Source organism: Maylandia zebra, linkage group LG19 (genome assembly GCF_041146795.1).
Source record: "Maylandia zebra isolate NMK-2024a linkage group LG19, Mzebra_GT3a, whole genome shotgun sequence".
Classification (NCBI taxonomy): Eukaryota; Metazoa; Chordata; class Actinopteri; order Cichliformes; family Cichlidae; genus Maylandia; species Maylandia zebra.
Window position 1 is genome coordinate 1,406,188 of NC_135185.1, and position 27,844 is coordinate 1,434,031.

General features: G+C 44.9%; 1 protein-coding gene across 2 annotated transcripts in view; it reads right to left on the reverse strand.

Annotated features, from left to right (window-relative positions):
- baz1a (bromodomain adjacent to zinc finger domain, 1A) overlaps window positions 1–26,151 on the reverse strand; it is a 40,885-nt gene extending 14,734 nt beyond the window's left edge. The window contains exons 1-22 of one of the 2 annotated variants that reach the window (XM_014408195.3): window positions 25,593–26,151; window positions 21,046–21,324; window positions 20,763–20,924; window positions 20,579–20,674; window positions 20,085–20,172; window positions 19,876–19,998; window positions 14,272–14,514; window positions 14,072–14,167; window positions 9,655–9,793; window positions 7,259–7,390; window positions 6,271–6,591; window positions 5,993–6,158; window positions 4,963–5,070; window positions 4,594–4,655; window positions 4,413–4,510; window positions 3,494–3,738; window positions 3,191–3,375; window positions 2,964–3,094; window positions 2,745–2,887; window positions 2,485–2,636; window positions 2,233–2,304; window positions 2,023–2,105 (exon numbers count right to left, since the gene is read on the reverse strand). In XM_014408195.3, coding sequence (XP_014263681.3) covers window positions 2,023–2,105; window positions 2,233–2,304; window positions 2,485–2,636; window positions 2,745–2,887; window positions 2,964–3,094; window positions 3,191–3,375; window positions 3,494–3,738; window positions 4,413–4,510; window positions 4,594–4,655; window positions 4,963–5,070; window positions 5,993–6,158; window positions 6,271–6,591; window positions 7,259–7,390; window positions 9,655–9,793; window positions 14,072–14,167; window positions 14,272–14,514; window positions 19,876–19,998; window positions 20,085–20,172; window positions 20,579–20,674; window positions 20,763–20,924; window positions 21,046–21,324; window positions 25,593–25,705 — 3,237 coding nt within the window. In that variant the 5' untranslated portion in view covers window positions 25,706–26,151. Of the gene's footprint in view, window positions 1–2,022; window positions 2,106–2,232; window positions 2,305–2,484; window positions 2,637–2,744; window positions 2,888–2,963; window positions 3,095–3,190; window positions 3,376–3,493; window positions 3,739–4,412; window positions 4,511–4,593; window positions 4,656–4,962; window positions 5,071–5,992; window positions 6,159–6,270; window positions 6,592–7,258; window positions 7,391–9,654; window positions 9,794–14,071; window positions 14,168–14,271; window positions 14,515–19,875; window positions 19,999–20,084; window positions 20,173–20,578; window positions 20,678–20,762; window positions 20,925–21,045; window positions 21,325–25,592 lie in introns of both variants that reach the window. The other variant, XM_076877842.1, reaches the window with a different exon arrangement.
- Window positions 26,152–27,844: the final 1,693 nt, after the last annotated feature.

Sequence of the window (27,844 nt, forward strand, 5' to 3'; positions counted from 1 at the left end):
GGCCAGGTTTAAGAGAAAAAACCGAGAGCTAAAAATTGGAGTTAACTCGCTGACTAGCTTGTCAGTTTTACTACACTTCGCGCCGCTGTTTGCGCATGCGCAGCGACCTAAGCGTCAGAAAAAATCTGATGTCATCTGAATGGCTTCCCTGTATCAATCAAGTGACGGGATGGATGATAGGCTGGCATCTATTTTTTTAATGCCATGCGATCTACCAATACTACCTTTGCGATCGACTGGTCTGTCTATTCACCCCTCTTGTCTACAGTTGGCCCCGGGACTCACTAAAGCACTCCTGAGGCCTAACCCAGCCTTTGTCCCTAAAGTGTTGGAAACATCATACAGGTGCCCTACAGTAGAGCTCCTAGCTTTTCACCCCCCTCCATTCTCTTCCGAGAGGGAGCAGAGGCTGAACACTTTGTGCCCTGTCCGGGCCTTGGGGACTTATGTTGACAGAACAGCTGGATTCAGGAAGTTGGATCAGCTGTTTGTTTCCTGGGCCTCACCTCACAAGGGCAGGCCCGTATCACGCCAGAGGCTAGCTCATTGGATTGTAGAGGCCATAGCTCTGGCTTATAGCTGTAAGGGCTCGCAGGACCCCCCGGGACTCCAAGCTCACTCCACTAGGGGTGTGGCCACATCCTGGGCTTTGTTCAGAGGTGTATCAGTCCAGGATATTTGTGCGGCAGCAAGCTGGGCTACGCCGCACACGTTTGTCCGGTTTTATCGGCTGGATGTTGCACAGTCATCCCTGGCTCAGGCAGTGCTGGATTCTGGTGCCTCAGGTTCGACCTGAGATCCTTGAGTAGCACTGGAGAGTAGCTTCGGGAGCTGGCGCAATCTGGGAGTGGGCCATATCTCCCATAGTGAAACACCGAGCGAAGTTAGAAAAAGAACGTTGGGTTACTTAACGTAATCCCTGGTTCTTTGATAACAGAGTGAGGTGTTTCACCAACACTTCCCTCCTTGCTTAGGCACGGAAAGAAATCTGCTTGGAATGAGTTAGGAGGAGCTGGTCGGCCGTGTTAGTACGAGGGGGCGGAGCCCTGAGCACGGCTCGACAGGTCTGTCATAGACAGACGTGGTGGCATTGGAGCTTCCGTAGTTGGTCACGCCAAGGCGATTCCCATAGTGAAACACCTCACTCTGTTATCAAAGAACCAGGGATTATGTTAAGTAACCCAACGTTCTTGCATCTATCAGAGCCTAATGTCAGTGAGCCCTGTGAACTCGTCCTTTAACTAAATGAGAAGAGGGATTAGGTATTACAATCACTGATATTCACTGGGAAAAGGTTTTGGAGAATATCCATAAATGCTCTTATGATGCAAGACAGTGCTTGACTCAATTCAATGCTCTACATCTACACTTTTAAAGAGGAAGGTTAATTTTCTCCTGTGAGAAATGCTCTCCAGCTGAAGAAACCTTTTTGTCCCAAGGGGCAGACATCTTTGATTCAATGTGTCAAATTCTTCGCGTGCAGCTGAGCTCTGATCCACTGACAACTATTCTGGGCATTTTTAATGATGCTGTGGGGATAGACAGTGCAAAGCCATGTTTTATATCCTACTGTATTATTTTTGCAAAGAAGCTTATTCTCACTCGTTGGAAGGAAAGAGACACAACTCCCTTAAAGCTCTGGCTTATGATGATGTTGCAAATGCATTACATCTGGATTGAACACAACATACTCTTAGTGACAGACTCTCCTCCTTCAGTAGAGTTTGGGTACCCAGCTCTACATTTCTGCAGCTGTAACCAGCAGGTAGTTTTTAGGCTCCTCATTAAGACAGACTAGCTGGACAGCTGGGACTGTGTGTGTGGGAGGCTGTTGTATCACATAGTGTTGCATAAAAAAAACAATTACTGATTCTGTAAATTCCACTCTGTCATACAAACATGTGAACAGCTCAATAAACATATCTGGGGTGGAAGAAGAACTTGCATGACCATAAACAGATTTTCATTAAGATAAAATAAACGCAGTGAACATAACTGAGATGGGATATGTAATAATCTGACCTGAGACAGGCTGGAGCAGGACTGCAGAGATTCCCTCCATCGCTCCAACACCGTTTTACTGACTCTACCACAGTCGCTGCCATCTGACACACACACACAGACACACACAGGTAAGACCACAGTGATTTTTATTTTTAAAATAGAAACCCGGCTCTACTGAGAAATGTAGAATATCAACCAGATGATAATATTATTAGAAGACAGTCATACCATCACTGGCTTGGTCCTCATCTTTCTTCTTTTTGTTCTTCATCTTATGGTCCTTCTTTGAGTCTTCATCAGCTGCAGATGTGAAAGAGGCAGTTGTTATGCGGTAAACATAAGTGGAAAGGTTTAGTACATTTAAACATGTAGCTCTAATAGTTTTGGTGCCACCAACATTTTGCCCTTTCCTGCTCTTCTGTCAGGCAGTCACCTTCACTCTCACACACCATTTACATGCGATCATGTAAAGAAACTCACCGAGCGGAGCTTTGAGGAAGCGTCTCTCGATGCCTTGCTCAATGTTGGTAAGAGCCTGAGCCAGGATTCGTACAGAGTTGCTGACCACCTGAGGAGTTCCACTGCCGCTGGACCCATACGCTGCAGAGCTGTCAGACTTCACCTCCTGAAGCCTGAAGAATAAGCAGCTGTTTACACCGCACACAGGAACGTTCAGCTTTGAACGCACGAAGACTGAAACCCTGATTTGGACACTGGATCATCATGGCCAAACTACGCACCTGTCTCTGGCTCTCAGGTGGGCAGAGTCCACCTCCATGGCCTCCACTCTTCCGTTCATCCCTGTGTTCTCTCTGCCATCAGAAGCGAGCAGCTCATAATTTCCAGCTTCTAACGCCAAGCGCCATACCTGTCTATCCATCACCTGAACATCAAAAGAGAGATGAGTCAGCTGTGGCTTAGGATACCCATCCTTTACCATCGTCAGCAGGAACTCTCACCTTCAGAGTTCCCAGAGTTCCCTGGTGGATCCGGTCCTCAATATCCAGCAGAAGCTCTCTGAGTCTCACCTCCATCATAGACTCAGCTGCAGCAGTGCATTCTGGGAGTGCCTGGGATGACTCTTGATCCTCTGGGTAAAGAAAAGGTGTGAGTGATTACTACCTGCATCTGAATAATATTTGTAGTCCTAATGTCCACCCATGTATTTAGGCTCAGGCTCTCTTACCTGTGTGCTCGTATTTGTTTCTGTCACAGCTCTTCAGCAGGTGCTGCAGCCTCTCTCTCTCCTGCAGCAGCGCCTCCTTCAGGCTGCTCTCTCGGTGACCTCGAGGATTCAGAGCCTCGATTAGATGATCAACCTCCTCCAGTGAACTGTAGAAGGACCACTGGTTGGACTGGTTGATTGGTGGGCTGCAGATGTGGAGCGGGGCGGGATTTGAGGCGGCACTTTTTAGTCACGTCACCATCAGAAAGCTGTGTTATGTGTGTAAAACTAACTGGTTCACTCCCAGTATAAAATGTTACCTACCCTGTACTAGCTGCTTTATCCTTGGCCATTTCCTCTCCTTTCTCCACCTTGGTGGTGCTTGTGTCCTGGTCAGGTTTTGGGCTAGGCTGCAGCATGTCCTCGGTCAGGCCGAAGTGGTCTGCCTCCACAAAAAGGGCGGAGGCTGAAGGGAACAGCCAGTATCGGCGATACAGACGATCTCTACCCAAAGGCAACAGGCAGGTGCAGGCTGCAGCTTTCTGGATGCGTTCCTGCAGCTCTCTGACCTGCAGTGACGACAGAGCTGGATCAAACTGAATTCTTCTGCTTTTTAGGCTTTTGTCATTCTCACTAAGAAAGTTGGCTGAAGAAGACGCCACGAAAAACAAAAAGTGCTTTATGAATACAGACATGTTCACACACACACACGCCTCTGAACATCATTAGTCCTGTGTGCTGCTCAGTACCATTCAGTATTTATTATTTACTGTTGTGTGGTTGTTGCCATGGTTTCCCTGCTGTGTTGTTTTCTTTCTGCTTGTTGAAGCAGATTTTCAGTCTTTTCCCTCTTCTCCTCTTTCCTGTGCCCCGGTTGTGTTTGTTCTGATTGTAATAACTTAAAATAAAAATAATAATAAAGACTGAATAAACTAAGACAATCAAGTGGAACGGTAAATCATCCACTTATAATTCTGATTGCTACAGGGGGAAAAAACGCTGGTTTTAAAAGCAGTTTCAAACGCCTGGACTTTGGCAGAAGGCTTTAATTAAAAGCCCGTTCAGATCAGACGACAACAAGAACTAGGATGTTCAAAGAACACTGAAGTGTTGGTGACTGATATAGCTGCTGTATGACGGTGCTGTGCGTACATGCTCTCTCTTTGTATCGATGACAGTGTGAACAGCAGAACTGTTCCCGACTCCCTGACAGAGAGACTAATAACCAGCGTCTGTTTCTGACCTTCTCCTGCTCTCTCTCCAGCTCCTCTGCCGTCAGGCTGGTGGGAGGTTTCAGGTCAGACGCCGTCTGCTGCTGCTGTTCTTTCTGGTTTCCTTTGGCTGGAAGACAGAACAAGCACATCTGACTTCAGACATTCACAAACGTTATCGTTCTTCCTGCTTCTTCTTGTTGTCTTTTTCACCTTTCATTATCTTGCTGCTCTGCTCCTCTTCATTTCCAGTGTGATGTTCTGTACACGAGTCACTGCAGAACAAATACAAGAACGTTCTGATATCTGTCAGAGACTCAATGAAAACCAGTAGGAAGGCAAATAAAATCAAAGATTTTATAATATTGACCTAAGTATTGCTAACACGACTGATGGAGTGTCATACACTCGTGGTAAAGATGCCCTTTTACTTGGTTTTTACCAAGACTGTAACCGACATGTGAAAGCCAGCTGTTTATCTTAAGTCTGAACGTTTCAGGCAGAATAAAATGACTTTGCACTTCCCAGTTACTGAAGGAGGCAGTTCACTAAAGTTACGAATGTCTGCAGTTCCCTGCGTACCCATTGGTCTGAAGTCGTCCCTTGAGCTCCTGTTCCTTCATCTTCTCCTCTTTCGCCCTCATCCTCTGCTCCTGCTCTCTCATCTTCTCCTCCTTACGGAGACGAACCCTGGAAGTACACAGCAGGTTAAACCGGTCATGTTCAAGCTTTGACTTTTGTATATACGGTCATGTGTCCCTGCATGTCTGCATTGTGAGCACACTATATAGGAGTACCTTTGTACATCCTTCTCATTACATACGGGTTCTTTTAACTATTGTACATGATGTATAATGTTTTTGAAGGCTCAAAGTGGTTTGTTATTTTTTTGCCACAGTTGACAATGTAACAAATTACATTAACTTATGCACTGCATTGCTTTTAATGTGCTCCCGATCTGCTGATCTCCTTCTTTTTGGCGGCTCCATATTGTGCTTACATCTCTGTGCAAGCTCGTGACGACCCTCCGAATGTGTCTTTTCAACAGCTCGAATCATTTCAGGGAAATGGGACCTCGTTTATCTTTGGTCTCGTGATGTGAACAGCCCTTAACGTGAGCTCTATTTGGACACGCCGCCCTTGCTCAACTCATGGCTTCAGTGTCAGATGTCCTCAATAGGCCACATGAAAGGATGAGGCAAGGTCACACAGTGGTTTGACCCCAAACCTCTAGTGGCCACTCTTTTTTTCACACCTTGGCTCATGTGATGAGGCAGATGATCAATGGGTCAACGACCCTCGAGGGGGTTTTAATGCCTGGGACTCTCCACCGTTTGAGAGAGGTGAAACGTTTTCATGACAGAAAAAACAAAACTACAAAATTTGACAGGGTTTCACAGGCGGGTGGTTATTTGTCCTCATCTGTAGGACAGACTATGAAGGAACTGGGTCCCGTAAACACTGCAGCACAGAAGCCTGAACCAGTCTATTAACCAGTTCTGATGACTGAACATTGATTTCAATATTGACAAATCTACACTGCCCGATAGATAACCTTCACTCTTCAGCCGAGTTGTGTGTATTTGTTGGGTGCCCGCCCGTGTGCATATACCTATGTGCAGCCTCCTCCCTCTCCCTACGGTGCTGCTCAGCTCTAATCTCCCTCAGTTCGTGCCTCGCCGCTCGCTGCTCCTCCACACAGTCTTCAATCAAGTCTCTGCTGGACGCCAATGTCAGCACCTTCCCCACCAAAGCCTGCAGGATCCTCAGCTTTTCCCCTGTAGACAGCAATGCTGACTGATGAAACGTGCACACAGCACTATCACTGTATCATTATCTGATCTGTTACATATTCGCTGACTCTTGAACACAAAGCAGATGGTATCTGACCTGGGGTGAGGTCATACACTGCCGTGGATGACAGCTTCTTCAGCAGCGCTGGATCTGCCAGTCGCAGCTCCACACAAGGGTCGTCCATTACGGTGAACCCGCCTTGCTTCTGGTAGCGGAACTTTGCATTCCCGTGGTTACAGTCAGCACCAGATGCCAAAATGTGCAGGCGCAGGATTTCAGACAGCGTGCAGCTGTCTAGGTCGAGCTGCTTCAGACTGCAGCCCTGATGCAGCTGAGGCCAAGCTGCAGCCAATGAGGCGATAGCACTCAGAGCCGAACACGTGGGGTCAGAATCGTCATCCAGAGCGTCTGTCAGGTCTGAAGGCACATGCATAGTAAGAACAAAAGACACATGACACAGACTGTGCACACATGCATAGAACTGAACAGGACCGCTGAAAAGTCTCACCATTCAAAAACGTGAAAAGTGTGCATGTTCCTCAAGTGCAAAATTTAATAAAAGGGAGGAAAATTTTAAATTTCCCCTTTTCTGTTTCACATCCTGACTGAATCGACCAATTACAGACAATAAAACTCAACACAGCTTAACAGTTGGGAAGTTTTCGGGGGCTCACATTCTTCCCCTCTTTTAAGTGTGGAGAGAATTTTGCTGTGATGCAAATGTTTACGATACGATCGGCATGTGTAACACATTTTCAAATGTAAAACTATTTCCATACATATGCCCAAACCTGAAGAAATATCGATCATTTACACACATTTAAGTTCAGCTTCATGAATCTGATCATTTTCTCTTTCAAACACCTGTCTGTGTGTACAAGTGTCCACTTTATTTACAGTAAACAAACAAACACAGGTACACAGTGGAAGGCCCGGTGTCCCCATGTTACACTGGGACTTGAACACAGCTCATAGAGAAAATGATCAGATTCAGATACTGGGACAGCTTGTGGGTGTAAGGTTTTTCTTGTGTTTGTCAGTTTCCTGTAGTGTACTGCTAACAAAGACAGCAAGTGTGTCTGACCTTCAACCTGGTCTGCAGCTACCTCTTCCTGCTCCTCATCTAGAGCCTGAAAGATGGCTGTCAGGAAGAAAAACAGCAGCTCACACAGAGGACCCTCAGGATCAGAACCCACCAGAGCCTCCTCCAGAACCTCTGTAAGGAGACAGCAGTCAAACATCGCAGTCAGAAAACTGGAAAACTGAACAATAAAGGTCCTGCATCTCTGTACGTTAGAACTAACTCAGTGTTTCACTTTGATATAGGTATTTGAAATCAAAGTCCCTTCTACCAATGACTGAGTAACAAAACTGTAGAAGTTCTAAATAAGTTAAAGAAAAGAATTTGTCTGTTCTGCAAAAAGTCTGATGGACTTTACATAGAAGAAAAGAAAATGAAAGAAAAGGCAGCAGATTATAAATGGCCTGTATTTGTATAGCACTTTACTAGTCCCTAAGGACCCCAAAACACTTTACACATCCAGTCATTCACACACTGGTGATGGCAGCTACATTGTAACCACAGCCACCCTGGGGCGCACTGACAGAGGCGAGGCTGCCGGACACTGGCGCCACCGGGCCCTCTGACCACCACCAGCAGGCAACGGGTGAAGCATCTATAATTAGAACCTCCTTTATCTACATATCACTTTAGCCACAAAACAGCCCAGCATCACACGTAACCAGTCTGGGAGCAGAGTACAGACGAGGACACACTGGAAATGTTGTTAAACAGAACAGTAACACAGATTTTAGAAACATTCGTTTTAGTTGGGTTGGTTATTGTACTTTGAACATAGAAACAATAACATTTCACTGAAACTGAAAACTACCAGAATCAAAACGATTAGCCCACTGATGGCGACGAGCATCCTTGTTGCTGGATAACAGATGCAGCATGTTCAGCCCACAGGATTTCAAAGGAGGCATTTCTTTACCAGAAGCGATGTATGTACTGTCACCTCTGAAGACAAAGCAATGACCCAGACCCAGTTTTGCCGCTGACAGCTGAAGGTTTTCTCCTGTCGTCATGATTCCCCCCACCTTGACTAGATGTATATCAATTTCCTGCTTTGTGAGCGACTCTTAAATCCAGCCTGATTAGGATGTTTTTGATATGCTGCTTTCCAAATAACAGGTCAAACCCCTGTCAGAGTTTCTGTACTTTGGGTAAATTGGGGGATAACCCCTAAGTTTAAGCTTTGAGCATTACCAAGTTAAAACCAGTGTTGGTCAAGTTACTTGAAAAAAGTAATCAGTAATTAATTACTGATTACTTCCCCAAAAAAATAATCCCGTTACTTAACTGATTACTCATTTTCAAAAGTAATTAGTTACTTAGTTACTTTTTAAAAACACGATTTACAACCTGAAGAGGTGATAAAGCGATAGATCTCTCAGCCCAATTCTACTTTTTCTGCATAATCCATCATACAAAATGTAATCAAATGGAAAAGTCTCTTTTTAAAACTTGTTTTATCAGTTTTAATCTTTTAACTTTATGCATCAAGCAAAAATTTAATTATATGCAACATTCTCTGACTGGAAGAAATTAGTTTAACATTGAAACCTATTTTCTGCACATTCCAGCACATAAAATAAAATATTTTTTGTGTTTACACTCAGTCTTTCAAATAGATGCAAGTAAAACACAGCAGAAAATAAATAAAGTCAAAGACTCAGCGGTCCTGTTGCTCTATTTTCACCTGTAAAGCAGGAGTGGGGTAGGCGGAGGTTTGCCCTGGTGCAGGTGTGCTGCGGTCAGTGGAAGAATCCGCAAGTTTCTCTGTGAGTTTCCCATCACGTCGTAGCTACTCGGTGCTTGTTGGAAGTTTAGGGGTTTTTTTCACTGTAAAAAGAAGTTTTCTTCCCACGCACAGCGGACACTAATGTTTTTGTCACTTTTTATGGAATCAAACTCAAAGTAAGGTCAGTACTTCCACGCTTTAAACGCTGCACGCTCATACTCTCTCTGCACTCGATATGTGATCCACTGTTGATCTGCACACAGCTGTTGTCACTAACGGCGCACTCGCTTACGTCACTGTCATGAGACATTCTCGCAAAAAATCACAGTTTTAGTAACGCAGTAACGCAGCGTTCCTACGGGAAAGTAACGATAATCTAATTACCGTTTTTGCAATAGTAATCCCTTACTTTACTCGTTACTTGAAAAAGTAATCTGATTACAGTAGCGTTACTGCCCATCTCTGGTTAAAACACAATAAAAAGGACAGTTTTTCAGGAATCTTGTATTTTTAAATGGTGTGCATATAGAAATAATTTATTCTTTATAAAGAAATCTAGCATGTTTAGAAATGCTATGTAGAAAATTCATGGCTCTGCTGAAGCATTTGTGAACCTTTCACTGGAAGAATAATTCTGCCATCAACTGCAAAGAGCATGTAGAAGTATTCTCACCCAGAGAGACCCCATCAGGGAACTCATCCTTCAGGTCAAAGGCCTCACCAAAGGCCTGCAGGAACTCCAGAACCATCAGAGCATCTCCAAAGAGCTCTGCTGGAAGCCGGGTTTTCACTGGAATTGGCCTTGGCAGCTCCTGGTGGGAGAAGCAAAAGAGGAACACATTCAGTAAAATTATAAATCACGTCAGCAGTAATGACACCCGTGACACGGCTATGTCAATCAGAGGTCATTAAAATCAATCAGTGTGTAACTTTGCCAAAACAATGTGGGACTCTGGTCTTCTCTGGTCCCCTCCCCAATTAGACCAGGAGTCACATGTTTAGTCACATGTTCTCCTTAAATTGCTGTCTGTCTAGGTGGTGTCCAAAAAACCATGTGGGCTTTATAGATAAAGCAATATGGTCCCGCCCCTCAATGAGCCTGGTTCTGGTTTCTTCCTGTTAAAAGGGAGTTTTTCCTTCCCACTGTCACCAGGTGCTTGTTCATAAGGAGTCTTCTGATTGTTGGGTTCTGTATGTATTATTGTAGGGTCTGCCTTACAATATAAAGCACCTTGAGGTGACTGTTGTTATGATTTGGCGCTGCAGAAATAAAACTGAACTGACTCAGTGTTTACAAAATGAAACAACTGAAACTTGATTAATGCTTCTGTAGCAGTGACCTATACTGACTTCAGTGCCACGTCACCACAGACAGGAGGGCACAGACTACAACAGACACCGTCCTCTGATTTACATTAGACCAAGCTCCTTCTAAGAGCTTGTCTCACGGCTCCTCAGACAACAACAGGCACTACTGAGTCACTCTCTCATGTAAAGATGACAGTGCATGGATAAATGCAGGCATATTATTTTTGTGCGCATGCTCCAACCAGCGTGCAGCCTGTTACAGTCGCTCCTGCTTTTCTCTTAGTTTAGCTCTTTTTTCTTACGTATTCTTTTTTTTTCTGACTTGTATTTTCCTCCGTTTTCCATCTCTTACTCAATCATGTGGATTGAGAGAGTTTTTGTTCTTCTGGTGGCCGTGGAACTGTTACTTTTATCATGGAACGGGACCGCGGCACATCTCCTACACGCACGGACTGTTTACTCCAGAGATCAGCTGATCGCCCTGATGCCGGCCGGCTCGCTGGCCAGGCCCGCAGAAGTACCAGCTGAAATTTGGAGGAAAACACATCGGGGATGCAGAGGTCAAGGACAGAAGAGAAGAAAAAAGGTGACGGTGAGACAGCGGAGGCTCGAAGCGAGGAGGAGGTTTAAACCGTGTCTGCCGTCTATCGTGATGGGAAATGTGCGATCGTTGGCAAGTAAAATCGACGAGCTCTCAGCACTGGTACGGAGTCAGAGGGAATACCGAGAGTGTAGCCTGATGTGTTTCACCGAATCATGGCTGCACCAGGACATTCCCGATGAGAATGCTTCCGTGGAAGGCTTCCACACTGTTCGGGCGGACAGGGACAGCATCGCTAGCGGTAAGCGTAAAGGAGGTGGGCTTGCTGTTTTAGTTAACAACCGGTGGTGTAACCCTGCCAACATAACAATCAAAGAAAGGATTTGTTGCCCGGACACTGAACTGTGTGCTGTTGGACTCAGGCCGTATTATTTACCCAGGGAATTCTCTCACGTCATCTTGGTGGCTGTCTATGTTCCCCCCTCTGCTAACCCCACAGCTGCATGTGACACTATCCACTCTGCCATAGCTCGGCTACAGACTCAGCACCCGAGTGCCTTTATTGTGATCTCGGGTGACTTCAACCATGTATCACTGGACAATACACTACCAACATTCAAACAATATGTGGACTGTCCCACCAGGGGAGAGAAAACTTTAGACTTACTGTATGCTAACGTCAAGGATGCATACAGCTCCTCCTCCCTCCCCCCACTTGGTAGGTCAGATCATAACCTGATTCACCTCACCCCCCGCTATGTGCCAATTGTGAGGAGGGAACCTGTGACCACCAGGACTGTCAGGAGGTGGTCAGAGGAGGCAATAGCGGAACTACAGGGCTGTTTCGAGGTGACCGACTGGGAAACACTCTGTGAGCCTCACGCCGAGGACATCAATGGGCTTACTGAGTGTATCACAGACTACATAACTTTCTGCACCGACTCCATTGTTCCAGCTCAGACTGTTCATTGTTACCCAAATAACAAGCCGTGGGTGACTAAGGACATCAAAGCCCTCCTCAACAACAAGAAGAGGGCTTTCAGAGGGGGCAACAAAGAGGAGGTGAGGAAGATCCAGGTGTTACTAAAGGACAAGATCAGAGAGGCTAAGGACAATTACAGGAGGAAGCTGGAGTGGAAACTCCAGCAGAACAGCATGAGAGAGGTGTGGAGGGGCATGAAGACCATCACTGGATTCAGGCCAACCAACAGCAGGGGAGCTGAGGGAGGTGAGAATAGAGCCGACGAGTTGAATCTGTTTTTCAATAGATTCGACACCACAGTGTCTGCTCCTACCCCCACAACCTCACCTGCAGTCAGCCTGGAATCCAGAGCCACACCACTGTGCCAGCCTCTCTCTTCACATGTTGCCTCCTGTGAGATTCCTGACACCCCTCCCCCACCCATCACCTTCACTCAATACCAGGTTGAGATGCAAATGAGGAGACTTCACTCAGGCAAGTCTGCTGGACCAGACGGAGTGAGTCCCCTCGTCCTCAAGGCCTGTGCCCCCCAGCTGTGTGGAGTCTTTCATAAACTGTTTATGCTGAGTCTGAGTCTGCAGAGGGTCCCGGTGATGTGGAAGACATCATGCCTCGTCCCTGTACCAAAGACGCCTCGTCCCAGTGGCCCCCAGGATTACAGGCCCGTGGCACTGACCTCCCACATCATGAAGACCCTGGAAAGGCTCATCCTGGACCAGCTGCGACCCATAGTAAGACCACATCTGGATCCCCTTCAGTTCGCTTATCAGCCTCGTCTCGGAACTGAGGACGCCATCATCTACCTGCTCAATCGTGTCTACACCCATCTGGACCAGCCGGCGAGCACTGTGAGGGTCATGTTTTTTGACTTTTCCAGTGCTTTCAACACCATCAGGCCGACCCTCCTGGGTGATAAGTTAGCAGCGATGCAGGTGGATGCTTCTCTGGTGTCCTGGATTGTTGATTACCTGACAGGAAGACCACAATATGTACGTCTCCCACAGTGTGTGTCTGACAAGGTGATCAGCAACACAGGGGCACCACAGGGGACTGTCCTCTCCCCCTTCCTCTTCACCCTCTACACCACAGACTTCAGCCACTGCACAGAGACCTCCATCTTCAGAAGTTTTCTGATGACTCTGCGGTGGTTGGATGCATCAGCAGGGATGATGAGACAGAGTACCGGGCTGTGGTCGACTCCTTTGTCACGTGGTGTGAGCAGAATCATCTGCAGCTCAACGTGGCAAAGACCAAGGAACTGATCGTGGACTTCAGGAAGACCAGGAAACACTTGACCCCTGTTTCAATCCAGGGGGTCAGTGTTGACATTGTGGAGGACTATAAATACCTTGGAGTACACATTGACAATAAACTGGACTGGGCTAAAAACACCACAGCACTTTACAGGAAGGGCCAGAGTCGTCTCTATTTTTTGAGGCGACTGAGGTCCTTCAACATCTGCCAGAAAATGCTGAGGATTTTCTATGAGTCTGTTGTGGCCAGTGCGATCCTCTATGCTGTTGCATGCTGGGGGAGCAGGCTGAGGGTCGCAGATGCCAACAGACTTAATAAACTGATCCGTAAGGCCAGCAATGTTGTGGGGATGGAGCTGGACTCCCTCAAGGTGGTGTCGGAGAGGCGGATGCTGTCCAAGATAAAGACAATGTTGGATAACACCTCCCACCCACTCCATGACATGTTGGTCAGTCACAGGAGCTCGTTCAGTGAGAGACTGAGATTACCCATAATGCACCACTGAACGACACAGGAAATCATTCCTGCCTGTGGCCATCTCCCTGTACAACGCATCCACTTAACACACTGTTTGCTGCTACAACTACACATGTTTCTTTTCCAAATATTTATCTATGAGTGACTTATGTATGTATGTATGTATATATATGTATATATTGTACTATTCTTAGTGTATTGTCTGTCTTGTCTTAATGTTGGTTTAAAATGGAGCACTGTAACAAAAAATAATTTCCCCCAGGGATCAATAAAGTATTCTGATTCTGATTCTGATATGCCGTCAGTGAGGAACAGTGTAACACAAAACAATGAGGAAGTGAAAGTTTCCTCATCCCGAGTATTCAGACACAGCATTGCATTTGCTAATGTTTCTTCTTTTAAATGTGACAACTGTGTTGTATACTGTGTAAATGACGTCCACTGGCTCGTTCCCCTGGACCAACACTAAAGTTTCAGTCAACACGCTTGTCCAAATGTGCTCATGGCAGAGGCGGTGCATTCACTGACCTTCAGGTCTTCACACTCCATGTCCTCTCTGGGTTTGCTCCAAAGCTTCAGCTGCTCTGCGTATTTCTTCTTCTCCTCCTTTAACTTCTCTCGTTCCTGTGAATCAGAAAACATGTCTCAACATCATTCCTGTAATTTTTTCTGATGTGCAGCTTTAATCATCAGACGTGCAGCTACATCTGATGATTAAAGATACTTACCCGGTCTTTCTCCAGCTTCCTGCGCTCCTTCTCCTCCCTCCTCCTCTGCTTCTCCTCTTCAAACCTGCGTCTCTGTTCCTCCCTTAGCCTTTCCTTGTCCTCCCTCTCCCTCCGCTTGGCTTCTTGCACCTCCTCCTTTTCTTTCTTCAGTCGCGCCTTGTCTTGAGCTGCAGCCACCATCTCCTCCCTCTGCTGTAGCAACTTCAGTTTCTCCTCTGCAGCTTTCAGTAGAGACGAACTCGCCTGAAAACAACGTTTACATGCTTTATTTCTACACAAACGTAACATTTCAGGTTTACCTAATGAGAGTAAACCGCAGACACCACTGACACTCATTCCTGTTATACTACAGTTTGAAGGGTGCACACATGTACTCTTTGTCTAAGGATGACGTTTATGTAACCTGGACCAAATAAACCTGTTCATCTTGTGGATACAGAAACTTTAACACAAACATGGAAACTAACATGTGTGAGTGGTTTCCTCAAAGATCAGCCTGCAGCAACAATTAATATCAAGACTTTTGAAGAGTTTGCAGTTTTTAATGGAAAACATAACAAGATAGCAGCGTGTCAGGCTAATGTCACCAGCTCACATTTATAAACACAACGTTTAAGTGGAAGTTGTTGTGAAACTGTGACGTTTCAAAGAGAGCACGCATGGCGTGCCTGCCCGGCTGATTAGACGCTTAAAAACACTGGACTAATCTAATCAGATTTCATTGATGTACAGCATCAGTGTGATAATCCACACAGCAGCTACTTCTAATGACTGTCAAAAAGCTGCCACTAGATAGCAGCAGGCCCCTCTGCCTCTCGTTGGTGCGACTAAATGCAGACATCAACCCTCACTCTTCCCAACGCCCTGCAGGAGCAAACTCAACTCAAGCCTGGACTCACCCCCGTTTCCTGTTTCTCGTTAACGGCTCCATGTTAAACTGTGCTGGTGTCATCGTCACTGCTGCTGTTGTGATGTCAGCGTTTTGCTTTAACACCCGTGTGGGCCTGATGTTGCCAGACTTTTTATTTACACTTATGGAAACAGGCTCCGTCTTGACAAACTGACCAGATATTTAAAGATTATGTCACTACATTCTCTGCTAAAAAATATTAAAAGTGTATTTGGTGAAGCACAAACAGGCTATTTCAAAACATCAAGTATAGTTTGGGTGACTTTTACACGGCCGGTACAACATCTGCCCCAATTTGTCGATCAATGTCAAACTGTCCCCTCACTGGTCAACAGCACAGAGCTGCTTCATCCTCTGGGGTCGCATCCAAATCACTCGACCAATTTAAGATGATATATCACTGAGGAGCAGTCACACCAAGTCTCCATTTCGACTTGTATATAGTTTGAAGTCCGCACCTTCAACACAAGTTTTTAAAATTGTGTTAATGGGCCAGTCAAACCAGAGTTATACGTGGAATATATGCGAAGCTTTTTCCTGAATACTATCATCATGTTTAGAGCAGGAAGGACAGGCTCACAGGCGCACTCTGCTCGCACTGAACCCGTTTACTATTGGTGGGAAAATGCACCACGTCAAACACAAGAACAATGACATGACCACGTCATATTTAGTTGTTTAGGAAGAGGAGAAAGTTTCAGGAGCGAGTGAGTTTTAGCGGGATTTGAGACGAGAGATTGGTGCCACACAGTGTGTTTGGAGTGTAGTCGTTTGTTTTGTGTCAGAACAATGAAGACAAACCAAATGTCACAGTCGCTGCCAAAAAGCCACCAGAGGCCGTTTGCAGTGTAAACGCAGGGGAGTGATACACCTGCTGGCAGGCCTGTGATTGGCTCCTCTGTCTTGTGTTGGACAGAAACTATTTTGTGGAGTGGCACAAATAAATTCTGTGGCAGCGAACTGTTCTGTCATTTTATTTTTAGTAGTTTGAAATTGTTGTACAAAAAAAGACACTGGCTGCATTTTTAGGAAAATGGTTGCATATAACTTTGCTGTTTTTAAAATCTGCGGATATGTTTTTAAAACTGAGACTTTCTCGTAGCATTTCATGATGATTTTCGCATTTTCTTGTGATTTAAGATCAACTGTATTAATGTCAGAATGAAAAAATGACTGTAAATTCAGAAATCAACCAGTCTTGGACTTGGATGTGCCGACTGTCATTCCCATTGCTTCACACTCGGCCGCAAACTGCTCCAGTGTAAGCTGGAGGTCATAACTTGATGAGGCCAACGTAGTGAACTTCGAACCGGTGAACGTCTACCGCCGCACCACCCAGAGCATCCTGACCAACTGTATAACAGTCTGCTACGGGAGCTGCTCTACCTCGGACCAGAAGGCGTTGCAGTGAAAACCACCCAGCACATCGCCAGAGCACCACTTCCTGCCATAAATGACATCTAAAGGAGGCGGTGTCTGAAAAGGGCTGGGAAAATCATCAAAGACCCCAGTCACCCATCACATGGACCCTCCTGCCCTCTGGGAGGCGCCACAGGAGCCTCCGGACTAAGACCACCAGGTACCGGAACAGCTTCTTCCCCACAGCTGTCAGACTCCTGAACTCTGCCTCCTGACATCTGACCCACGTTAAACTCATGGACTGAACATACGCACACCCACAACCACACACACACACACAGAGAATGGACACAACAAACAAATGGACACAACTCATACACACAATAATAACATGGGCTGAACCACCACTCACAACCACCAGCACTTTATATAACCACTGTGGAAATTAGCCACTCTCACTGATCTGAACTGCACTACTGTAATGCTGTACAGACAGTCATTCTGTACAATGTGATAATTATAGTTCTACAACTGTTTAATAAAACTCAATTGTATATCTAAAATCTGTATAGTTTTCATACGCATAACCTGTCCATAGCCTGTGCACTCACTACAGCTATAGCCTGTACATACACTCAACAAAAATATAAACGCAACACCTTTGTTACTGCTCCCATTCCCCATGGGATGGACGTAGAGACCTAAAATTCATTCCAGATACACAATATAACCATCCCTCCCAAACAGTGGTCACAAATCAGTCCAAATGTGTGGTAGTGGGCACATCTGCTATATTGAGATAATCCATCCCACCTCACAGGTGTGCCACATCAGGATGCTGATCTGACATCATGAGTAGTGCACAGGTGTACCTCAGACTGCCCACAACAAAAGGCCACCCTGGAATGTGCAGTTTTGTCTCACAGCAAAATGCCACAGATGCCACAAGCAATGAGGGAGCGTGCAATTGGCATGCTGACAGCAGGAATGTCAACCAGATCTGTCGCCCGTGCATTGAATGTTCATTTCTCAACCATAAGCCGTCTCCACAGGCGTTTCAGAGAATATGGCAGCACATCCAACCGGCCTCACAACCGCAGACCTCGTGTAACCACACCAGCCCAGGACCTCCACATCCAGCAGGTTCACCTCCAAGATCGTCTGAGACCAGCCACCCAGACAGCTGGTGGAACAATTGGTTTGCACAACCAAACAATTTCTGCACAAACTGTCAGAAACCGTCTCAGGGACGCTCAACTGCATGCCCGTCGTCCTCATCGGGGTCTTGACCTGACTCCAGCTCGTCGCCGTAACAGACTTGTGTGGGCAAATGCTCACATTCGATGGCGTCTGGCACGTTGGAGAGGTGTGGGCTTCACGGATGAATCATGGTTCACATTGTTCAGGGCAGATGGCAGCTGAGAATGTCCCAGTTCTTGCATGGCCAGCATACTCACCGGACATGTCACCCATTGAGCATGTTCGGGATGTGCTTGACCGGCGTATACGACAGCGTGTACCAGTTCCCACGAATATCCAACAACCTCGCACAGCCATTGAAGTGGAGTGGACCAACATTCCACAGGCCACAATTGACAATCTGATAGACTCCATGCGACGATGTGTTGCACTGCATGAGGCGAATGGTGGTCACACCAGATACTGACCGGTTCTGGGTCCCCAGACCCCCAATAGCGCAAAAAACTGCACATTCCAGGGTGGCCTTTTGTTGTGGGCAGTCTGAGGTACACCTGTGCACTACTCATGATGTCAGATCAGCATCCTGATGTGGCACACCTGTGAGGTGGGATGGATTATCTCAATATAGCAGATGTGCCCACTACCACACATTTGGACTGATTTGTGACCACTGTTTGGGAGGGATGGTTATATTGTGTATCTGGAATGAATTTTAGGTCTCTACGTCCATCCCATGGGGAATGGGAGCAGTAACAAAGGTGTTGTGTTTATATTTTTGTTGAGTGTAGTTATAGTATATTCATAACATGCCTTCATACCGTGTACATTGTAACATTCCTATAATAGATCCATACTCTGCAATATATCCATATTACTGCTAAAGCACTTCTGGATGGGTGCAAACTGCATTTTGTTGCCTTGTTCTTGTGACATGTGCAATGACAATAAAGTTGAATTCTATTCTATGCACGAAAACAAAGCTGAAATCCTGAAACTACTGAAGTGGAGATCCACCAACAGCTGGTTACACACCTGCTGATGGAAACTATGAACAGAACTAGGGCTGTGCGATATGACCAAAATCTCATATCCCGATACAAGACATTTATCGTCCTGGCAACGATATAAATCACAAAAATTTAACATTTTCTGTAAATTCTGTGAATCTCTGGCAGCTCGACTTGCGTGAAGTTGTTTCCAGCTGGGCGTCGTGCAGCTGGAGTCGAGTGTTTTGACCGATGCATGAAACGATACATTTTTAGACGCAAGTTGTAACGGCCGCCGTTTTCTTTCAAAGTTTGAGTCTAAGGTTTATTTTTTAGCACCTGACGGCTCTTTTTTGCTTCTCCTCCGTAAACTCTCTGCACACTCTTCAAAATAAACTGAATTACATGCAAAAGTCTCAACAGCGTCTTGAGCTTTATGGTGAAAGGTTTACGTGGAAAACAAACACGTGGACGGCGGAGCCACGCGATGGTTTTACCGTCACTATTGCTAACGACAACACGTACAAACAGGCGCTTGTCTGTCCGTAGTGTGGTTATATTAAATATAAGAGAAAGAGAGAACTTTAAGAAATTAATAAAGTCACTACAGTGACATCAGAACATGAAAAAATATTGCTGTAAACAGTTTATTTTGCGACACCACGAAACAAACGACAGACGTTTTTATATCGTCATGCGATACATATCGTTATATCGAACTGCCCTAAACAGAACCTGTGACAAGCAGCTGGAAGTCCACTGGGAACAAGTCCAGCATACAGCAGACATTCAGACCAAGTTCTCCCTGCATTTGTATGGGACCATTCCTCCTGAATCTGAGGGCTGACCAACACGTGGACTCACCTTTCTGCCACAGATTTTCTTAAAGAGCCAGAGTAACTGGGACATATAACCTCAGATCTGGGATACAAACAAACTCTTTCATCGACCTTCAACCGAGGATATGTGGTCCTCCTGTGGACGGTGGGCCCACCGGAGAGGGGACCCAGGTAGCTTCTTTGGCTGGGCCCCAGGGGCTAAGAGCCAGCCATCAGACTCTGAAGCCCGGCTTCAGGGTAGGACCCCGTTAATCCTTTGTCACCCCCCATTAACCCTACTGTATGCCAGTGCATGATAACTCATACGTACCTGTCCGGGTGAGTCACGCCTTCCACATTTAGAAGAGGGGCTGAAGGAGAATAGTGGGGGCTCGTCAGGAAAGAACTGAGAGAAGGTCTGTTTAGACAGCTGGTACTTTGCCATGGAGGAGGGCTGAAACACAGCGAGAGACGACAGCAAGGTTGTGATTAGGGTGCTGCAGCTGCAGCAGATGCTGACTTTAGCAGTAATATTCTCACCTTTAGTGTGACGATCCCACTCTGAGGCTCGCAGTGCTGCTTGAAGAGCAGCTTCAGTCTCTCTCTGGACAGAGCGCTTTTCTTGCGACTTAATACAAAATAAATCAATTAGTTTAACAATGAGAAACCACTTTCCCATCAGTGCCTGAGCGCAGTCATTCCCACTCCAACTCAGCCCACATCAGTTTTATTAATGTGTCATGCTTCACCTTTACAACATGTATAGTCAAGATATGGAACAAAACACTTGATAATTCCAGCACTGAACAGTGAACAGACAAGGAAGTCCTCTCACACCACATCTTTAAGTGCCAATAATATCACATCGATTTAGGATTAAGAGTCTGACACAGAGCTTGTAAGTTCTCCCTGCTCTGAAATTTGTGTTTCACAGAGTATTATGCACCACGACGTTTACCCCGTTGAACGCAGCAGATTGTTATTTTATTGCATTATGAGAATACTTTCCATGGTTGTACCTGGGAGCTTCTCACCTGATCTGATTGGCTTTGACAGTGAATGGCTCGCTGTGTTTGTTCTTCATCATCCTCACTGTGTATTTGAACACTGATGGACTCAAAGACTTCTTCCTGCTAACACACACACACACACACACACTTTAGATCACACTTCAATAACTTGAGATCGTAACATTGGCATGACCTTTCACCTACTGACCCATTGACTTGTACTGTGGAACTCTGGAAGGCGCTGTGCTCGTCATCACTATCACTGATGACAATCGTGTCATCGTCAGCCATCTTGCCGTGGCCGTTAACATCTGGTGCTCGACTAACACTGGAATCAGGCAGGTGTACCTGCAGGATCTCACACACATATCTGAAAAGCAAAAGCAGAAAATGACCTCACTCCACCTGGTTTCACCTTTGCTCTTTAACACAGAAAGATGGAGGCTAACAATCTGTAAGTACACAAACATGGATATATTTCAAATGTGTACCTGGCTCCATTACATCCACTGACGTCCACCACCTCCCCAGGAAAGAACCGGTCTTTGACAAAAGTGTAGACATCCTCACAGAGCTCTGTCAGCCTGCAGCACTGGCTCAAAGCAGCAAGGTGGAGCAGAGGCACCACCAAAGACTGAGGGAAGCTCTCCAGACTCTGCCTTGCCCGCCGCTCACTCTCCACTGCCTCAAGATAAGTGAGTCCCGCTCGCCCCGTCAGAGCACAGCTCCACACCAAGCTGTTACACAGAATGGTCCTCTCAAAGAACTCACTGAGGAAGAGGAGGGTCACAATCAGATATTAAGGCGCACACAGCCTCTTTATATTCAAGTCCAGTTTCTAGAAGCTCCAAGAATGTTTACAAACACACATCAAGTACCTCTCATCTCGTTCACTGTCCTGTATGACATTCAGAACTTATCCAAAGACCAGAACCCTGCAGACAGTTCTCTATAAGGCAGGATTGACAAATATGACCCCCATCATATGCTGGTCGAAATTATTTTAAAGTTTTTCCCCACACAGTTATTTTATTTATTTGGCTGTCAACTGCTGTTCAGTCAGTTACTGATCCCAGTACCAACTCCACCAATGGACTCCAGCAGGTGATGGCTGTCCTCGTTTTGTTCTGTAGGCTTGGTAGGTTCACTGCAAAGGAGTGGATCAGTTCTTCACCTGATTCAGGTCTTGGTTAGAGTGGCATTTCAAGTCACACCAAATCTACAGTTCAAAACAAGGAGTAACACCATCAGCTGCAGACCAAGACAGTCCAGTGCAGAGCAATCAGGACCAACATCCAGGACCACTGAAACAACCTGAGCCCTGTACTACAAAGCGAGTTCAACATGCACAGGTCCAGTTCTTTGGATTCACTTCACTAACACGTGCCATCAGAATACGCAGCTACATGAAGGCGGTGATCAACTGACTAAGCTATCCCAGGGTTTCTCTGCTCGTTCATGTGAAAGGGGTGGAAGGAAACATCTAACCAGTCACTTTTATGGATAAGTACACTGGCAGGAGAAGGACTGACTTTACAGAGAATGATAAAACTATATTATGAGAAAAACAAGGGGTGAACCACATAATATGGACTGAAACAACACAGCTGCTGCAGAAGAGTGAGAGTGATGTGAGAGTATGAAGGGAGGAAGTATTTAATAGAATCCGTTTGTCTGCCTGTTTTATAGCAGTGTAGCCTCCACAGTTTGAGATAGTTTAAAATTTCGGGTAAAAACCAAAAACAGTTCAAGCTGATTTCATGTTGGTGAAGATTGGATCCATATGAAGGTCAAAGTCACACCAAGTGTGAAAGCATGCAGAGTTCTGTGAAACCACAGAGAGACAAAGAATGGAGACTGAGTCTAACAGCTCAGGATCCAACGCACACCAGCTCGTCTAACATGGTGGAGGCATCATTATAGGATGGCTGTGTACTGCTGCCAGTGGAACTGGGCCATTAGTGTTTGCTGATGGGGAGCAGATGAACTCTAAAGCGTAATGCTCTCTGCTCAGAGTCATCTAAATGCTGCAAAACAGACCGGACTGCATCTGCAGTGCAAATGATAATGACACCAGATATACATGAGGACAGCATTACTAGACTCAAAGTGTTAATGAGCTGTTAACAGATTATTAAACAGATTTTAACACAGCTCTGCCAAACATTCAGTTCAGCACTTTGTTGAAGCAAGTGAGTAATGTTCACTTTGTCCTTCTGCAGGCAGTTCTTCACCAGGAGGGATTGTTGTATCGTCATCATTTTGGAAGACGAAGCGTCGACACAGACCCGCTTTGGCTGTCTTTCAAAGTCTTCTCCCATCATTCTCTCTTCTTGATCCCTCCCACCTTAAGAAGATTTCCAGCTCTGATCTCTCCACAGTATGATACTCCCACCACCGTGTTTCACTGTGGAAGCTGGGTTCTGTGGGTTGTATGCATCTCTCTTCAGTCAACAAACATAAACAGGCCTTCTCCAAAAAGCTCTAGTTTCACATCATCTGCCGAAAGGAAGCACTTCCAGTAACACGATCTTTCTGGAACCTCAACCTGAAATCTTTATATTATGTTGGAATCTGAAGATCCCCATTTTAATTTGACTTTGAAAGCACTGAGCATTACATTAATTGCTAAACATTTCTACATTTTTCAGAGTACTAATAAGATTGACCCTGGTGGTTTTCTGAAATAATTTGTATGCAAACCCCCCCCCAAAAAAAGGCTTTCTATAGAAAACCAGCATGTTTAGAAGTTCTATGTTATGGCCAAGTCAGTCATCTGATCTCAGCCTAACATACTTCTCCATTATTAAATACAAAACTGAATGCAGTAAAGGTCTAGCACACCGATGCAAAGGAGGAAACTGGTTGTAGACTTCAGGCAGACACTGAATATTACATGAATTTACTTATGTAGAGCCAAAACACAACAGTCGCCTCAAGACACTTTAGATTTTAAGTTAAAGACTCCACAACAACTGCAAGTGTGCACTTCAACATGATATCGATTGATTTACAAAAGGCTGTGGTGGTGTACAGAAAGAAAGAAATACATAAAAAGTGTCTTTGCCCCAAACATTAGGGAACCATATGTTTCCAAAGTGCTACACCTCAGGAAGTACTGAAGCATCTTCGAAGCCCAGAAAGCTCCAGGGTTAACAGTAAAGTTATCTGGATAATTCAACCTTCTGCTTTGTAGAGCAGGCTTGTACAGTACAGACTAACTGTTATGAAGCAGGCAAACATCCAAAGTAAGACTGAGGGTGGTATCCCTTACTAAAGCCAAAGCAATGTTGTCTCAGACAAATGAAAAATATATATTAAAATCCAGAATTGCAAAATGTAGCAGGAGAGACTGGCCAAGTAAGTTTCTTTAGTAAACTCTGTTTCTTTCTAGTTTGTAAATCTAGCACATTTTAATAATCTACTTAGTTCCTCCTACACCGGGCAGCGCATCGCTACTTGATCTACTTGATTAAAACTAATCAAATGATCTGATTAGCTCCCAGAAAGGGAGAACAGTTCCCAACAAACTAAACCTGATCTAAAACTGAGTGAACATTTGTACAGAGAGCGTAATAAACACAAGTGATACAGGTTACGGGTGTGCCATCAGTCGCATACGTGGACAGATATATTTGCTCCTTCTTTAGTGTAATTTTACATTCTTTGTATGTTCTTGTTTTACTTGAACTTAATTTTCCCGATCGTCTCTCTAGGCTACAACACCCCCCCGCACATTTGGAAGCCCAAGCTTGCCTTTATCAATTATGCAACATCTGTTAACTGCCTTGTAGTCACTTTTGGTTTTCAGTGCGAAGACGTCCACAGAATGTGAACCTCTTTTTGAACCATACTTGGCTTTTTAACTTTTAACTAGAGGCAGTTAAAATATTAGGAACTGTTCAACACGTAGGAACCAGGGATACAAATATGCAGGCGCTAATCTTAGAAAACAAACCAGCAGATCCATCTATCATAATAATTATATGCACAAGTAATTTTCAGTTTCGTCAATGTCATAACAAAGGCTCCTCTAAGACCTGCACGGTATGCCAATATGAATAATGCTCAGAAATACAAGTGTGCATGTAAATGTAGTCAGTGAGTACACCATGTTAACTTCATCAAATGAAGAATTAGTACAATCTGCACATATTTCAACTCTCTGCCAAGACAAGTAAGCATGTCTCTATATAAAAACAGAGAAACAAAGTGAAAAGTTTGTCTTACTTGAATAGAAATTTGAGGTGTGCCACCTTTTGTTTTACACCGTTTTTATTGCTAAAGCTGTCAGAAAAAACAGAAGTTGTGACGTATCGCGTCATGTTTGCCACTATGTTACAGTGGAGCAGATGTATAAAGTTACACATAATGTTTGAGTACACTCACCCAACATGTACCACTATATACTGAAGCTGTCAGCTGAAGACGTCCACGGTCCATTTGGCCCGAGTTTCTTCAGACTGACGTCGAGTTTAGCGGAACTTTAACTTCAGTTTGGAGTAAAAACAGAGAACTTCTTTGATTTTTTCCCGCTCGGGAAAATGACCGAGTGAGTTTGCAAACTTCATGTGTGCTCTTAAAAAGCACTCTTAGTGCGCTGGACCTCAGCAGGTGGGTGCAACAGACCTACACTATGAACGGATACCGAGCCTCACCACATCAAGCTAACTGCTAAAACTAGCTGAGCTAACCGCCGGCTCACTGACAGCTTCAGTGTTAGCTTACCCAGCTAACCCACTTTAGCTTCAGTTGGCTAACTGACTTGGATAACATTACACCTGCCAAATCCCACCTTCAAACCCGACTACCTGCTTTAACCTACGTTTTAATGGCGCGGGAGAAGGGGGGCATGCATCCCCCCGCCCGAGCCCATAAAAGTTTTTTGTTTTGTTTTTTCAGGACAAAAGTTGTTTTTTGTTCATCTTGTTTGGAAGTTTGCTAAGCACCAACTGTCAATGAGACATCGTTCAAACTTCAGTTCAAGTGACTCTTTAAAGGACCCTCCAGGTGAGACAAGTGGCCGTAAGGTACTTACTCGTAGGTCCTGAAGATTTCGTGCGTGATTTTACAGAGAAACACCTCCTCGTCTGGTCGTAGGTCCGCCGGGGGTTTCTGTCGGATGAAAGGTTTTCTGTGGAGAAGCGGCATCTTTCAGCTCCGCTTCCACCGGCCGCACTTAGAAAATAAGAAGGAAACTGGATATATCAATATCCGAAGATCAGACGTAAACTCTGACCAAACACTTCAAAGTAAAGTAAACCCGGAACCCGGACTGTGAACGCGGCGGGGATTAACCGAGTGGTAGGAGACAAGAGGAGGTGAGCGGGTCTTTTGTTAGACGCGCTGATAATCTGACCACATGGAAGTGTACTCCTCACCGTGTAAATCGACACACTCAACTCTTAGAGAGTAAAATAAAAATCACAAAGCCCACATCCACTCGCTCCTAGTGGAGAACAGCTTAAAAACACGCTTCTGGTGGTCTTTACCGAGTTGTGTAACAAAGAAGCGATAATACGCCGTCCAATCTGAGGAAGAAGTCCGGGCTGAAAAGCCGCTCACTGGCGGCTTGTTGACCAAGTTTTCGTGTACTTCACGGACCCACAAAGAGCTGGGAAATATTACGGTTTCGCTTAATCTGCATTCTTCACCAAAATAAAAGTACTAACACCACCATTTAAAATTAGTCTGTTACAAATATAAATACTGCATCTGAAATGTTATTAAAGTAGTACGTAAGCATGTAAGTGTTATTATGAAATCAGGAAAATCAGAAGAAAGAACAAATGATGGACACTGAATGAATTATTTCCAAATAGTTCCAAACCGCTCTCCCTGACCCATCACACCGTCTCTACTCCACAGTTGTGATTCAGCAGAGCTCCTTCTCCCCCAGACTGATTCTGCTTGGTTCTTTATAAGAACCTTTATAAGACGTCCTCACAGAGCTCTGTCAGCCTGCAGCATTGGTGCAAAGCAGCAAGGTGGAGCAGAGGCACCACCAAAGACTGAGGGAAGCTCTCCGGACTCTGCCTTGCCCGCCGCTCACTCTCCGCTGCCTCCACATAAGTGAGGATATTGGATAGATATTGAATCTGTAAATTCAATATCTCTATAAAGCTGTATAATAACTATGCATTCAGATGATCCCAAAAGTATTCTTGTACTATACCTTCATGCAGCTGTATTTCTTAGATTTATAGTGTACATGTAATTTAGTGCACTTTGCATCATTTACACAATGCTAGTCTTACTTTTACTGCTTTTAACTAACTTCATTTTTACATTTCTTTGTTTTTTATCATTCCTATAAATCTCATCGTATAAGGTTCTTACCAGGAGCATGTGGCACTTTTATTTTAACTGTGTTATTTATTTGTTGTTCATTGTAGACTTTACTATTTTTACTCTTTATCACGCTGCTGTAACAGCAGTGGGCTCAATAAAGTATCTGTCTGTCTAGTTTTTGGTCCACTGATTCTATTGCTGTTACTGGTTCAAAGGGGGCAACAACTTATTATTATTTTTACCTACGTTTTTCTCATTTGTTATTATTTGCTGTATAGAAAAGTATTAATTACAAAGAACCCAGTGACACAGACACAAAATGTGTTTTTTTTCTCAAACAAATGACTTTTATCCAAGCCTTTACATTTATTAAATGTACAGTTTAACAAAGAAAAACATACTTAAAATGGGTTAAAAGAAAATAAATTTAAAATAGCACATTGTTAAGATGTCCTTGACAGTGTCTCACCATATTTTCGATGTATATAAATCACCGTGGCTGCATAGTAACATAAGTGTTGGGAGATAAACACAGTGCATAGAAACATAGAAAACGTATAAAAATGGCAGCCTGTGCGGCTGAGCGGCTGAAATTCTACCAAGAATATTTACTTCAGAATTATAGCAATGAACTATGATTAAAGCAATAAAGCAAATACTCATAAAAACAAAAACTGTAACTAAACTAAACTCCAGAGCATGATCAGAACATGCAACAGCAAGTAAGAGAAAACCGCTTACTAAACCATTAAAAGACTTTGTTACTGAATTGCTTTGCTTCACCCAAACGCACCATCCAGAGTCTTGGTGGGAGGGTTTTCCTGTCTTCCTCAAAGGCTGTTGGTCCGCTGACCTGCCATGTTGTAACTGCCAACCAACCAGGCTTTATGAACCCCCCCCCCCCCCCCACCCCCTTTCCGCAGCTACACAGGGAGGCTCGCGTCATCATGGTTAATTCCTCGCATTAGTTCCCGGAAGTCGGCAAAATGCGCTAGCCGC